The 13973-nt window shown below is 41.7% G+C and overlaps 1 protein-coding gene across 1 annotated transcript in view; it reads left to right on the plus strand.

Moving 5' to 3' along the window:
• Positions 1 to 13973, plus strand: part of LOC132395717 (myelin basic protein-like) — a 171939-nt gene that overhangs the window by 59273 nt on the left and 98693 nt on the right. The window contains exon 4 of the mRNA XM_059972668.1: positions 11502 to 11571. Within this exon, the coding sequence (XP_059828651.1) occupies positions 11502 to 11571 (70 nt within the window). The remainder of the gene's footprint in view (positions 1 to 11501; positions 11572 to 13973) is intronic.

The following is a 13973-nucleotide window of genomic DNA, read 5'->3' on the forward strand; positions in this document are numbered from 1 at the left end:
TTTTTCTCTCCCCCGGTCTTCTCCTTGTAACCTTTGATGCTGTGGCCAATCAGAAACCTATCGATCTCCACCTTAAGTGCAACCAACGACCTGGCTTCCACATCTCCTGTCATAACTAATTCCACAAATTCACCACTCTCTGGCTAAATAAAAGGACACCCCCCTATCCAGAAGCTGTGCTCTCTTGTCCTAGACTCCCCCACCAATGGGGAAACATCCTTTCCACATTACTGTAGGCCCTTCAAAATTTGACATGTTTCAATGAGATCCCTCCTCATCCTTCTGAATTCCAGCAAGTACAGGCCCAGAGCCATCAAACATTTCTTCATATGTTAACTCTTTTATTCTAGGAATCATCCTTGTCAACTTCCCCTGAACCCTCTGCAATTCCAGCATATCTTCTCCTAGATGGGGAACCCAAAACTGTTCACAATACTTGAGGGTAGACCTCATCACATCCTTGCTCTTGTATTCTAGACCTCTTGAAATTAATGGTAATCTTGAATTTGCCTTCCTCACCACTGACTTGCCCTGCAAGTTGACCTTTAGGGACTCCCAAGTGCCTTTGCACCTCAGATTTTTGGATTTTCTCCATGTTTAGGGAAGTCTGCATATTTGTTTCTTCTACCAAAGTGCATGATCATGTACTTTCCAACATTGTTTCATTTGCCACTTTCTTGCCTATCCTTCTACTGTCTGAGCCCTTCTGCAGCCATCCTGTTTCCTCAACACTACCTCGTCTCCATCAATCTTCATATCGTCTGCAAACTTGGCAACAAAGCCATCTATTCTATCGTCTAAATCTTTTATATACAACATAAAAAGAAGCAGTCCCAACACTGATCCCTGTGGAACACCACTAACCTGAAAAGGATCCTTTTATTCCCACTCACTGCCTCTTACCAATCAGCCAATGTAACCAATCTCGTAACTTTCCTGTAATACTATGGGCTCTTAACTTGGTTAGCAACCTCATGTGGCACCTGTAAAAGGCCTTCTGGAAGTCCAAATATACAACATCCACTACAACCCCTTTATCTATCCTACTTGCAGTCACCTCAAAGCATTCCAGCAGATTTGTCAGGCAAGATTTTCCCTGAAGGAAACCATGTTGACTTTGTCCCACCTTGTCCTGTGTCACCAAGTACTTCATAACCACATCTTTAGCAATTGATGCCAACATCTTCCCAATGACTGAGGTCAGGCTGACTGGTCTATAATTTCCTTTCTGCTCCCTCCCTCCTTTCTGAGAGTGGAGTGACATTTGCAATTTCCTAGTCTTCCAGAACCATGTCAGAGTCCAATGATGCTTGAAAAATCATTACTAAGGCCTCCACAATCTCTACCACTACCTCTTTCAGAACCCGAGGTTGCAGTTCATCTGGTCCAGATAACTTGAGTACATTGAGGTCTTTCAACTTTTTGAGCACCTTCTCCCTTGTAACTGCACTCACTTTTCTTCCCTCACACCCTTCAATACCTGCCAGTGTCTTCCACAGTGAAAGAAAATTTGCTGGGTTAGATGTGTTGTATAGATGTGGATTGTCAGTCACTTTGAGTGGTGTACATTGGCTGTAGTGAGCGCCATTCAAAATGTCCTGCAGTTAGTTGCCCCAGCCACTCCAGCACCCAGATAAATAGAGTAACTCGACTAATACAATCCTTAGTTTCTTGCATTTGTACCTGTACATTTTTATTTATGCTAGCCCACATTCTACCCTATCATAGACTTTCCCCTTGGTTCATTCATTTCCTCCACCCCCCCAACAGAGACTGAGTACTATAGAACAGATACTGGTCCTTTGGACAATCTAGAGAATTTTGAGCTGTTATTTGCACCTGAAGAATGGCTCTCCATGCTCCTCCCAAACATATAGTTATCTAACCATCTCTAAAGTGTTGTAAGCAAACCCACATCCACCACTTCCACTGCTCGTTCCACACACCCACCCTCTGACTGAAGAAATTTCCCCATGTGTTCCCCTTAAATATTCCACCTTAACCTATGAATTCAAGTTTCTCACCCAGCCTCGGAGGGTAAATGCAATAGGCTTTTTTTCCCAGTCTATACCCCTCGTAATTTTGTGTACCTGTATAAACCAGCCTCCCACATGGGACCTTGTCAAAGGCCTTGATAAAGTCCATGTAGTCAACGTCCACTGCCTTTCAGTCATCAACCTTCCCGGTAACCTTCCTGAAAAACTGTAAGATTGGCTCGACCTGACCTTCCATGCCCGAAGCCATAGTTAGCTATTCTTAAACAGACCCGGTCTATCCAATACTTAAATATCCTATCATGGAGATCAGAAGGAGAATAGGTATGGCTAACACCCAGTTCATAAAGCCAGAAGATCTACTGTGCAATTGGAAGGTAGATATCCAAAGTAGAATCCGCTTTCTCAAATGTTACGCATAATCAGTGCTGAGGTACGAGTCAGTAACGTGGACCCTGAAGAAGGATGACGTGAAATGAATTAATGCTTTTGTAATGTGGTGCTGTTGATGAATGTTGAAGATTAGCTGGGTAGAGAAAATTTCAAATGAGGGTTTTGTCCAAAGTTGATGGACCACGAATATTGCTGGAGAAGATCATGAAGTTAAGAGTTGCTTATCGTGGACACATTACGCAGAGAGATAACATCTTGTCGGACTTGCTATACGGAAAGTTGGAGGGAAAGGAAGGAAGAGGAAGGCAAAAAACAACGTGGCTGGATTACATCAAGGAATGGACCAAACCGGACAAGTGTCGGGACAGAGCGGCGTGGAGGGAAATTGTCCGCCAGCTGGAAATTCCAGGTGCAACCTGACAACATCAATCACGTAGAATACTTCCTTTCAGGGCTGCTTACTCATTTTAACTCTCAACTTTTCCCTTGATCTGTCTGATGAAAGGCAATCGGCTTGTAAAATCTTCTCCATAAACACTGCCTACCCTGTTGAAGATTTCCAGCACTCTTTTAAACCATCATGAAAGGATGCAAAAGAGGTTTACCAGTTGCCTGGTGTGAGCTATAATGAGAGGTTGGACAAACTTGTATTTTTCTTCTGAAGCTCAAGGGAGACCTGATAGTTTATAAAATTATAAGAGGCATAGCTAGACAGTCATAACCTTCTTCCAAGGGTAGAAACATCAAATACTGGAGGACATGCACTTAAGGTGAGAGGGGGGAAAACTTAAGGGAGATGTGCGGGGCAAGCTTTATTTAAACGTGGCAGGTACCTGGATTTGGCTGCCAGAGTTGGTGCTGGAAGCAGATGTGATAGCAGCACTGAATAAAGTTTCAGCTAGGCTTATGAATATGGAGGGATATGGATCATGGGCAGGCAGACAAGATTTGGTTTGGTTTAGTATTGTGTTCAGCATGAATATTATGGGGTGACCAATCAGTATCACTAGTGTATTAATATCACTAACATGTGCCATGAAATATGATTTGCAACAGTAGTATAGTGCAATACAAAATTACTATCAATTGCAAAGAAAAATGTATATAAAATTAAATAATACAAAAAGAGAGCAAAAATATTGAGGTAGTGTTCATGGGTTGTTTATTATCTGTTCAGAAATCTGATGGCAAATGGGTAGAAGCTATTCCTAAAATGAGTATTCAGGTTCCTGTTTCTGTGCTTTTCTATGTCCTATTTTGCTTTTGTGAAACAATGTCAGCGTTAGAGGCATATAACACAGAATCGGGCTCTTCAGTCAACTATGTCCATTCTGAGTGCCCATCAATGATGATTCTATTTAACAGCCTTTCTTTGCTTGGGCAATTCAAGTGTCTTGTTAATAAATTATCCACACTCATTTCCCAACTTCCTTCAAATCAGCTAACAGCAAGGCAAGAATCTGGTAGCCTGCAGCTTATCTTCCTAGGTACTTTGTGTGGCAGAGTGGAACTTGAAGTCCTAGAGTGAATGAGTGAATTCTGCAGTGTTTTCATTTCAAACTACTTGTTAATGCAGTGGGTGGCAGTCTTATCCAGCATTTCTAGTTTTTTTTGAGTTGGCTGTGTTTTTCTTCAACTCTCTAAATTGACTGCACTCACAACAAAATGGCAATGAGGGGCTTGTAAAGAAGGAGATGGAATTTGCAGCACTCAGGAAATCAATGAGATTTGGTTTTGAAAAGAATATAAAGTAGCACTTTTTTTTACAAATAGAAATTTCACACTTTACTGGATTTATGCATCTAAGCAATAAAGGGTTTATTTCATATAATTTATCATATATTTTAGCAGATCAGATAATGAAAGATGCTTCTGCAAATACGTTAGGAATAAATTTCATAGCTCGTGTTTGTTCAAAGGCTTTGCACTCTTGATATCGCAGAGAGACTTCTAAAAAGCAAGTTTGAAAGATTATAATTTAAATTTATTATTTTAAAAATTGTGCTTTCAATAATTAACTATTTCTTGTTGAGATGCAATGTCTTGGAGTCTTATAGTTTTATTAATAGTACAAAAAAGTCATTTTTGAAGTTACATTAACCAGGTCTCATTCAAAGTTCTACTTGTGTCAGGACAAAAAAATCTGAACTGCAAACTTCAAATTCAGAATATAATTTGGATCAGATATTAAGTTGAAGAACCCTTCTGCACCCTGTGCAATATCAGCTTTCTTTGGCCATTGCTTTCAAGGTCAGGTTTGTCATATGTGTACAGTCAGATACAACTGAAAGAGACAACGTTACTGCAGACCACAATGCACCTACAAAACACGTATCACATGTAGCACAAAACAAAATCTTACCCATAACTAGGTTAATAAAATGTGTGCGGTGCACAGCACAGGTAAACTGCTCACTGTATTATGACGAGACATCAGTGGTGGCAGGATGTTCATAGGTCTGAACCTGAGGGAAGAAGCTATTATCCAGTCTGTCATTCTCAGTCCTGATACTCCTGTACCTCTTTCCCGACGGTAGTGGGTCAAAGAGATTGTGGGACGGGTAGTAGGAATCCCTCGTCTACAACGCTCCCAATATATATCATAAATGGGGGGAGGGATATACTAGTGTACCTCTTTGCCAGTTTTTACTGTCATCTGTAGGGTCTTGTGGCCTGATGAGTTACAACTTCTGTACCAGGCAATGATGCAGCAGACTGGACACATTCCATGCTTCTGTATAAAGTTGTTAGAATGGGCACGGGGGAGTCTTGTGCGCCTCAATATCCTCAATGTAAACACTGCTCTGCCTTCTTCACTAATGAGGTGGTGTTGTGGGTCCAGGTTAGATCATCTGTTTAAAGGTAAAAGTTGACAGCATTTCAGATGTGGACTTACAGATATCCTCAAGGGTATCATACATTGAAAGGAGATCCAACAATTGCATCCTAGAAAAGATTGGCACGAAACCAGTACTTCTGGAAACCGTTACTGAAAGGAAACTTTGTTGTTTTGGACACATCTCAAGAACTGATGACACACTGTGCTTGAAGGCAGAGTAGAAGGAAGCTGCTACGGAGGCAGCCGATAGATTGCAGTGGTAGAAAGTGGTCACCGAAGTTCTGGCAGAGTATTGCACATGATGATGATGAGATTTATTATCAAAATGTATAGATGTCACCATATAGAAACCTGAGATTTATTTTCTTGCAAGCATACTTAATAAATCCAAGAGCCACAGTAGAATCAATGAAAGACCGCACCAATAAGGCAGACAAACAACCAATGTGCAAAAGGCCATCTCTACAAATACAAAGGAAAAATAATAATAATAAATAAGCAATAAATAGTGAGAACATGAGATGAGTCCTTGAAGGTAGATTATGGGATCAGTTCTGTGATGGGGCGAGTAAAGATGTCCCTTTTGGTTCAAGAGCCTGATGGTTGAGGGTTAATAACTGTTCCTGAACCTGGTGATGTGATTCCTGACGTTACTGTATTGTCTTCCTGATGGCAGCAGTGAGAAGGGGGCACGACCGAGGTAGTATGGGTCCCTAATGATGGATGCCACTAGCCTGTGATAGCACTCTGTAGATTTGCTCAATAGTGGAGAGGGCTTTACCTGTGATGGACTGGGCTATATCCACTACTTTTTGTAGGATTTTCCATTCAAAGGTATTGGTAAACCACTCAATATTGGTGTGCCAGGCTGTGATGCAGCCAGGCAATATACTCTCCACCACTCATCTTGTCAAAATGTTAGATATCACTCTGAATCTTTGGAAACTTCTAAGGAAATAGAGGTGTTTCTGTGCTTTTTTATAATTGTTCTTGTGTGCTGGGCCTAGGACAGATCCTCTGATATGATAACACTGAGGAATTTTAAGTTGCTGACCCTCTCCACCTCTGATCCCCTGATGAGGACTGACACAAGGACCTCTGGTTTCCTTCTCCTGAAGTCAATCAGTAACAGTGTGTACACCAAAGATCTTTGTACTCTTCACTCTCCATGGCACAGCCATTGATGTGCAAAGGAGAGTGGCTGACCTGCGCCTTCCTCAAGTCCGCAATTATCTCTTTTATGCTGTTTATGTTGAAACTCGGGTTGTTGTTCTCACAACATTTGACAAGCGCTGTCTCCTCTCTGTATGCCGACTCCTCATTGTTGATGAGGCCATCCAGTGTATCAACAGCAAGCTTGAGGTTTGAGCTGGACCTGGCAAAATGGTCATGAGGGAACAGTGTGAAAAGCAGTAGGCTGAGTATACAGCCCTGGAGTCACCCGTGCTCAGCATGATGGAGCTTGAGATGTTGCTGCAACTCAGACTGATTTGGGTCCTTTCATCAAGAAGCCCATAATCTAATTACACAGAGGGGTGTTGGGTCCCAACGAGGATAAACGAGGGTCGTGTTAAATGCTGAGCTGATGTAGAAAAAGATCCTGGCATGCAAGGCATTGTTTTCTGTGTGGGACAGGACAGAATTGGATCATCAGTGTGTTGGTTGAAGTAGTAACAAACTGGAAAGGATGATTCCTAAGCAATGCATGAACCTTTGCAGTCAGCTATGGTTTGCCCTGGCATTGTAGTGTTCAATCATACTAACATTATCAATGTTTTTCCTTATGTAGCCTGTCATGGATCCCACATATTCATCAATATTGATGTGATGATCAGCACCTCTCGCCAGGTTCTGATCTCCATGGAAACCGATTTGACTTGTTTAACCAGTGGTCTGTATGCAGGGATTAGCAAAATGGATATGTGGTTCATAAGGAAGAACAGGGGAATTCTTCCTGTTTCTCCCTCCTCTATCATTGGGTTTAAATCCTGAAAATTCCTACCCAAGAGCACTGTGGGGGCACCATCATCATGGGGAACTTGGAGGTCCCTAATCCCATCTTGTATTGGCAGTATTTCTGGATTATCGAAGTATTACCAACTTCTCAGTAAATGGCCAGTTCCCAGGATTCCCTGGGAATTAGTCATTTACCTCCAGAATAGCAAAACTTTAAAAATCAGACAGTATTTGTCTCCCAGCTTACCACTGAAAGCAGATCATCTTAACATTGTAGGCCATCCCCAAGTTGAGAAAGCTTCACTTATGGACACCACAAATGAAAAACCATAATATTAAATTACAGCAGAAAGAGTTTTCTTTTTCAGTGAGTCTTTTTATGTGCCTTCTGTGCATTTGATGGCAATACTGTGGAAATATGGTCACCATATTATGAGATTGTATGTCCTCTGACTCATGCATATGATCATCTGTAAAAATAAGCTATTTGTTACAGAACAGAACAGCTGGTGTTGTATGTGACAGGGTTTTTTTTTTGCATTGCAGAAGTGACCACTCTTTAAAATATTTTATTAGCAATAAAACACTTTATAATGTCCTTAAAACAAGAAAGTTGCTGGAGAAGTGCAAACCACTTGCATATGGATTTGGTACAATGTCATGGAGTTATAGTTATATAGCATGGACAATTAACCCTTTGACCCAGCTGTTTCACGCCAACCAGCATGCTCCTTTCAAGCTAGTCCCCTTTGCCACGAGAACCTTCTAAACCTTTCCAATCCATGAATCCAGCTAATATTTAGAAGTAGTTATTGTACCTGCCTATACCATTTCTTCTGGCAGCTCATTCCATATACATACTACCTAACATGTTAGGAGATAGAACAAAGAATAATGTAGTATAGGTCCTTTGACCCATACATCCAAGTATCCCTGAATCCGATGCCTCCTGACTGTCAGAATGAGCCTGCTATAGGGAACTTTGTCAAACAGCTTAATAAAAATCTGTTACACATCATTCACTGCTCAACCTTCATTAATTTGTTTCGTCACTTCCCCAAAGAACTCATTCAGGATGATGAGGCATGACCTGCCCCTCACAAAGCCATGCTGACTATCCCTAATCCTGTAAATCCTGTAAATCATTTATCTAATTCTCCCTAATAACTTGCCCACCACTGGCAGAAGACTCACTGGTCTATGATTCCCAGTGTTATCTCTATTATCTTTCATGAACAAAGGAGTAAACACTTGCCACCCTCCGATCTTCTGGTACTACTCCTGTGGCGGGTGTGAACACAAAGGTCATTGCCAGAGTTGCAGCAATCTCATCATTAGTTTCCCATAGTGACCTGGGGTATATCCTCTCTGACCCTGATGACTTGTATCTATCCTAATGTTTTTCAAAAGTTCCAGCACACTTTCTTAACATCAATATGTTCCAGCATGTTTATCAGATCTACACCTCCCACGCCTTCATCTAGGGCCCTCTCACTGGTTGAATACTGAAGCCAAGTATTTAAGGATTGACCCTGCATTCTGACTCCTGGCACATGTTTTCACTTCTAGCCCTGACTGATCCTCCGCCCACTCTAGTCATCCACTTTTTCTTTGCATGGGGTTTTCTTTAATCCAACTTGCCAAGAGCTCCTTTTGTCCCTTTCTAGCGGTTCAGAGTTCATTCTTAATTTCCATCCTGGTTACATTCTGGAGCCCTGTCTGATTCATACTTCCTAAATATTAGGTAAGATTCTTTCTTCCTCTTGATTAGATTTCCATATCTCTTGTCAATCATAGTTTCTTCATACTACCTTTCTTTCCCTCCCTCAATGGGACAGACTTACCCAGAAACCCATGTAAGTGCTGTCTAAACAACCTCCACATTTTTGTTGTGCATTTTCCTGGGTACACCTGTTGTCAATTTATGCTCTCAAGTTCCTGCCTAATACCATCATAATTTGCTCTTCTCCCCTCTCCCCCCCCCCCCAAATTAAATACTTTCTCATACTGTCTGCTATCTATCCCTGTCTAAGACTATGGTAAAGGTCAAGGAATTGTGGTCACTGTCTCTACAACATGTGCAGTGAGATATTGGTCACCTGACCTGGTTCATTGCCTAGTAGCAGATCTAGTATGATCTTTCCTCTAGTTTCCTATATTCTCTCTTCAGGATCTCTTCTCTTTTCCAACCTATGTCATTAACCTTGATGTGTATCACAACTTCTGGCTGTTCACCCTTCTACCTAAAAATGCTGTGGACCCAATCGGACACAGCCTTGACTCTGGGACCAGAAAGGCAAAATATCTTCTGAGAGGCTCTTTCATGTCCACAAAATCTCATATCTCTTCCCCTAAATATTGTGACCTCTGTCACTGTTCTCCTTTACTTTCCTCCTTGAACCACAGAGCCAGACACCTGATTGCTTCAGCTTCCACAGGTAGGTCATCATCCCCCCCTCCCCCCCTCCCGCACCCTCCCAAAGCGGAATACCTGTTACTGAGGGATCCATCCTTTGGGTTAGCCTGCATTATCTGCCTCTTCCCTTTCCCCCTCCTGATAGTCATCTAGTCAGCTGCCTCCTGCAACATGAGTGTGATTACCTTCCTGTTGTTCCAGTCTCCTAACCCTAAGTTCTATTCAACTCAATTTTCATAATATAGTCTGTGAGGAGCTGTACCAAGATACACTCCTCACGGGTTTCCCAGTGTTCCCAGTTTTTGATAAGGTACCCAATGTAAGGCTTATTGAGAAAGTAAGGAGGCATGGGATCCAAGGGGACCTTGCTTTATGGATCCAGAACTGGCTTGCCCACAGAAGGCAAAGAGTGGTTGTAGACGGGTCATATTCTGCATGGAGGTCAGTCACTAGTGTTGTGCCTCAGGGATCTGTTCTGGGACCCCTTCTCCGTGATTTTTGTAAATGACCTGGATGAGGAAGTGGAGGGATGGGTTAGTAAATTTGCTGATGACACAAAGGTTGGGGGTGTTGTGGATAGTGTGGACGGCTGTCAGGATTTACAGCGGGACATTGATAGGATGCAAAACTAGGCTGAGAAGTGGTAGGTGGTTCATTTTGGTAGGTCAAATATGATGGCAGAATATAATATTAATAGTAAGACTCTTGGCAGTGTGGAGGGTCAGAGGGATCTTGGGTCTGAGTCCATTGGACACTCAAATCTGCTGTGCAGCTTGACTCCGGTTAAGAAAGCATAGAGTGCATTGGCCTTTATCAATAGTGGGATTGAATTTAGGAGCTGAAAGGTAATGTTGCAGTTATATAGGACCCTGGTCAAACCCCACTTGGAGTACTGTGCTCAGTTCTGGTTGCCTCACTCTAAGAGGGATGTGGAAACTAGAGAAAGGGTGCAGAGGAGATTTACAAGGATGTTGCCTGGATTGGGAAACATGCCTTATGAGAATAGGTTGTGTGAACTTGGCCTTTTTTCCTTGGAATGATGGAGGATGAGAGGTGACCTGATAGAGGTGTATAAGATGATGAGAGACATTGATCATGTGGATAGTCAGAGGCTTTCTCCCCAGGGCTAAAATGGCTAGCACGAGAGGGCACAGTTTTAAGGTGTTTGGAAGTAGGTACAGAGGAGATGTCGGGTAAGTTTTTTTTATATGCAAAGAGTGGTGAGTGTGTGGAATGGGCTGCCGGCGATGGTGGTGGAGGCAGATACAATAGGGTCTTTTAAGTGACTCCTGGATAGGTACATGGAGCTTAGAAAGATAGAGAGCTATGTGCTAGGGAAATTCTAGGCAGTCTCTAGAGTCTGTTACATTGTTAGCACAACATTGCGGGCGGAAGGACCTGTAATGTGCTGTAAATTTCTATGTTCTATATTTACTACCTCAATGCACTGTTATAATGAATTGTACCGTATGAACAGTGTGCAGAACAAGTTTTCACTACTTTAGTGCAAGTGAAAGTAATAGACTGATTTGCTAATTATTTTTTTAGCAATTTAACAAGTCTCTGTTACATACAATCAATAATGCTGGTAATCAAAGCTGCAGCAATGCTCCTGATTAAAGCCAGGAAATTCTCTCAGCAGTATGCAGTGATTGGATGATTAAATGATGTATATGAAGATCACCACAGTCACTTAGGGTCTCCAGCTATAATCTGAAAATGGGATTAGGCTTGAAGATTATTGGATGCGAGAATGGTAGTTTCATTATATTGTAGACCTTTTTTTAAATAACACTTTGTAGTGCATTGAAGTACCTTTCTCATTATAGTGGAACCTGCAACATTGTCTTGAAAGGTTCTGAACTTGGGTTCTGCTTCTTAAAGTTATTAATTTATATTTCAGTCTGGCACATCTACGAAGGCTAAAGGTCAGGCCATGAAGACGGACCAACCAGAGGAGAACGAAGTGTTCGGTATGTTCAAAACTCGGTTGGGTAAAACCCTCCAGCAAATTAATCCTGTCTATTTATCATTATAGTGCAAAAACATTGCTTTTGCCTCCTTGTACCTATAGTAAATTATTGATATGAATTAATTTGGAATAAATATGTTTTGTTCTGTCCACTTTAAGTCATAGGGACGTTGCTGGTTCCTACCCACAGATAGTGTTGGCCAGGCTCGTGTATAGAATAGGATTTGGCTAGAGTTGGATGTAAATCTCCTGGGCACATAACAAAGAACATAATGTAGATTTTTTAAACATTTAACAAAAGGTGATACTTTTTTTCAAATATCGTTAACTTAAGGAAAATATGTCATTGAGCAAATCTATTGGTTTAATATCTAGAAGAGCATCCCATGAGAACTGGCAGCCTTTCCAGAACAGTTACATTTCTTGAGGGACTTGTCCATTTTCACATCTTCCAATTTCAGTCAGGGAGCAATGCAATGCTGTGTGTAAAATGGAGAACTAAGATCCTGGACCATTTCCTGTGCTATTTGTTTATTAATGATTTTTTTTGTCATGGATAGATGTTCCTAATCAGACTGAAACTCTTCCGGTATCAGCAATTCATATCTGGGAGGAAGTCAGACACCTTAGGAAGGGTGTTAGATGCTCAGCACAGCATAGCTCTTGCCTGTATGTGACCACTGCCATCCTATTCCACCTTCTGTGCCAACTCGCCTGCATTATCTGCAAGATGCCTGCCTTGCTGAAGACGCAAGATCATAGAATCATTCAGCACCACAGCACAGAAACAGGCCCTTCAGCCCGTTTAGTCCATGCCAACCTGTTGTTATGCCTAGTCCTATTGATCTGCACTTGGACCAAAGCCCTACATACTCCTCCCATCCATGTACTTATCCAAACTTCTCAAATGTTGCTATTGAACTGCATCCTCCACTTCAGCTGACAGATTATTCCAAACTCTCACCACCCTCGGAATGAAGAATCTTCCCCTTAAATGTTTCACCTTTCACCCTACCTTTCTCCTCTAGTTCTAGTCTCACCCAACTGCAATAGAAAAAAATTGCTTGCATTTACCTTATCTATACCTCTCAATGTTACATACCTCTATCAAATCTCCCCACCCCACCATTCTCCTACGCTTCAGGAAATACAAGTCCTAACCTATTCAAATTTTCCCTGTCACTTGGGTTTTCAACAACATCCTTGTAAATTTTCTCTGCACTCATTCAATCTTACTGATTTCTTTCCTGTAGGAAGATGATATCCTTCAGGTGGCATAAATAGCAATGTTTGTTGGAAATGCTCAGCACTTAATTGGAGAGAAGTGGTTATGTTTTTAGGTTGCTACTCTGAACACTAGCCCTATTTTTGTCTCCATTTACACTTCCTGACCCACTGAGTACTCACCACAGCTACTGCTTCTCCACTTTCATAGTTACTAATGCACAGAGAGAAATACTAATATTAAGAGCATATGGTGCCAAATTCAAAGCTACTCCTTCATGAACGTGAACCAGGATGTATCAAGCATGAGCAGGAATGATTCCTCTCACTTTACCACTGACAAAATACTCCTATTTTGCCCACTAGTAAAGTAAGAAATTCTGCAATTGTTTTGGGAAAATTCAACTTCCATGGACTGTGCTAAATAATCTAATTAAAATTGTTTATTGCGTGATTGAGAGTAACCAGGAGACAGGGAAGAACTTGCTTGCTCCTTGAAGTAATTTGGAGGGATCTGTTGTCCACCTGAGAGAGGGGAAGACCTGGACTATGATCTAACTTAGGTTCACCTCAGATATAAAAAGATATGAAAGTAATAGTATTGATTTGTTTTATTATCAAGTGACAAGATGCATGCAGTTAGACATATCATTCCATATATAAGTACAATGAGGTAGTGAAATGAAAACAAAGTGCAGAATAGAGCGTTGCAGCTTACAGAGTGAGTGTTTAGTTATTTATCGAGATACAGGGTGAAATCCATCCACTCAGGCTGCGCCAGCCAGTATCTCCCGATTTAAAGCACTTTACAATTACCAATTAACCCACCAACTGGTACATTTTTTGCACTGTGGGAGGAAACCGGAGCACTCGGAAGAAATCCACACAGTCACTGGGAGAACGTACAAACCCCTTGCAGCAACGGCAGGAGTTGAACCCACATCACTGAGACTGTACACCGTTGTGCTAACCACTGTGTTACCATGCCAGTGCAGGTAAACAGAGTGAGGACCAAAGTGAGATAGAGTGGGAGATCTGTAGCTCATGAGATGTCAGCTTAAGGGTCTGATAGAAGCTGTCCTTCAGTCTGTTAGTACTTCTTGTCAAGCTTTTGAAACCTTCCATATCTTCTGTCTAGTGGGAGAAGTGAGAATAACCATGATAGGAAGCACCCTTAAT

This window comes from Hypanus sabinus, chromosome 1 (genome assembly GCF_030144855.1).
Source record: "Hypanus sabinus isolate sHypSab1 chromosome 1, sHypSab1.hap1, whole genome shotgun sequence".
NCBI classification, from domain to species: Eukaryota; Metazoa; Chordata; class Chondrichthyes; order Myliobatiformes; family Dasyatidae; genus Hypanus; species Hypanus sabinus.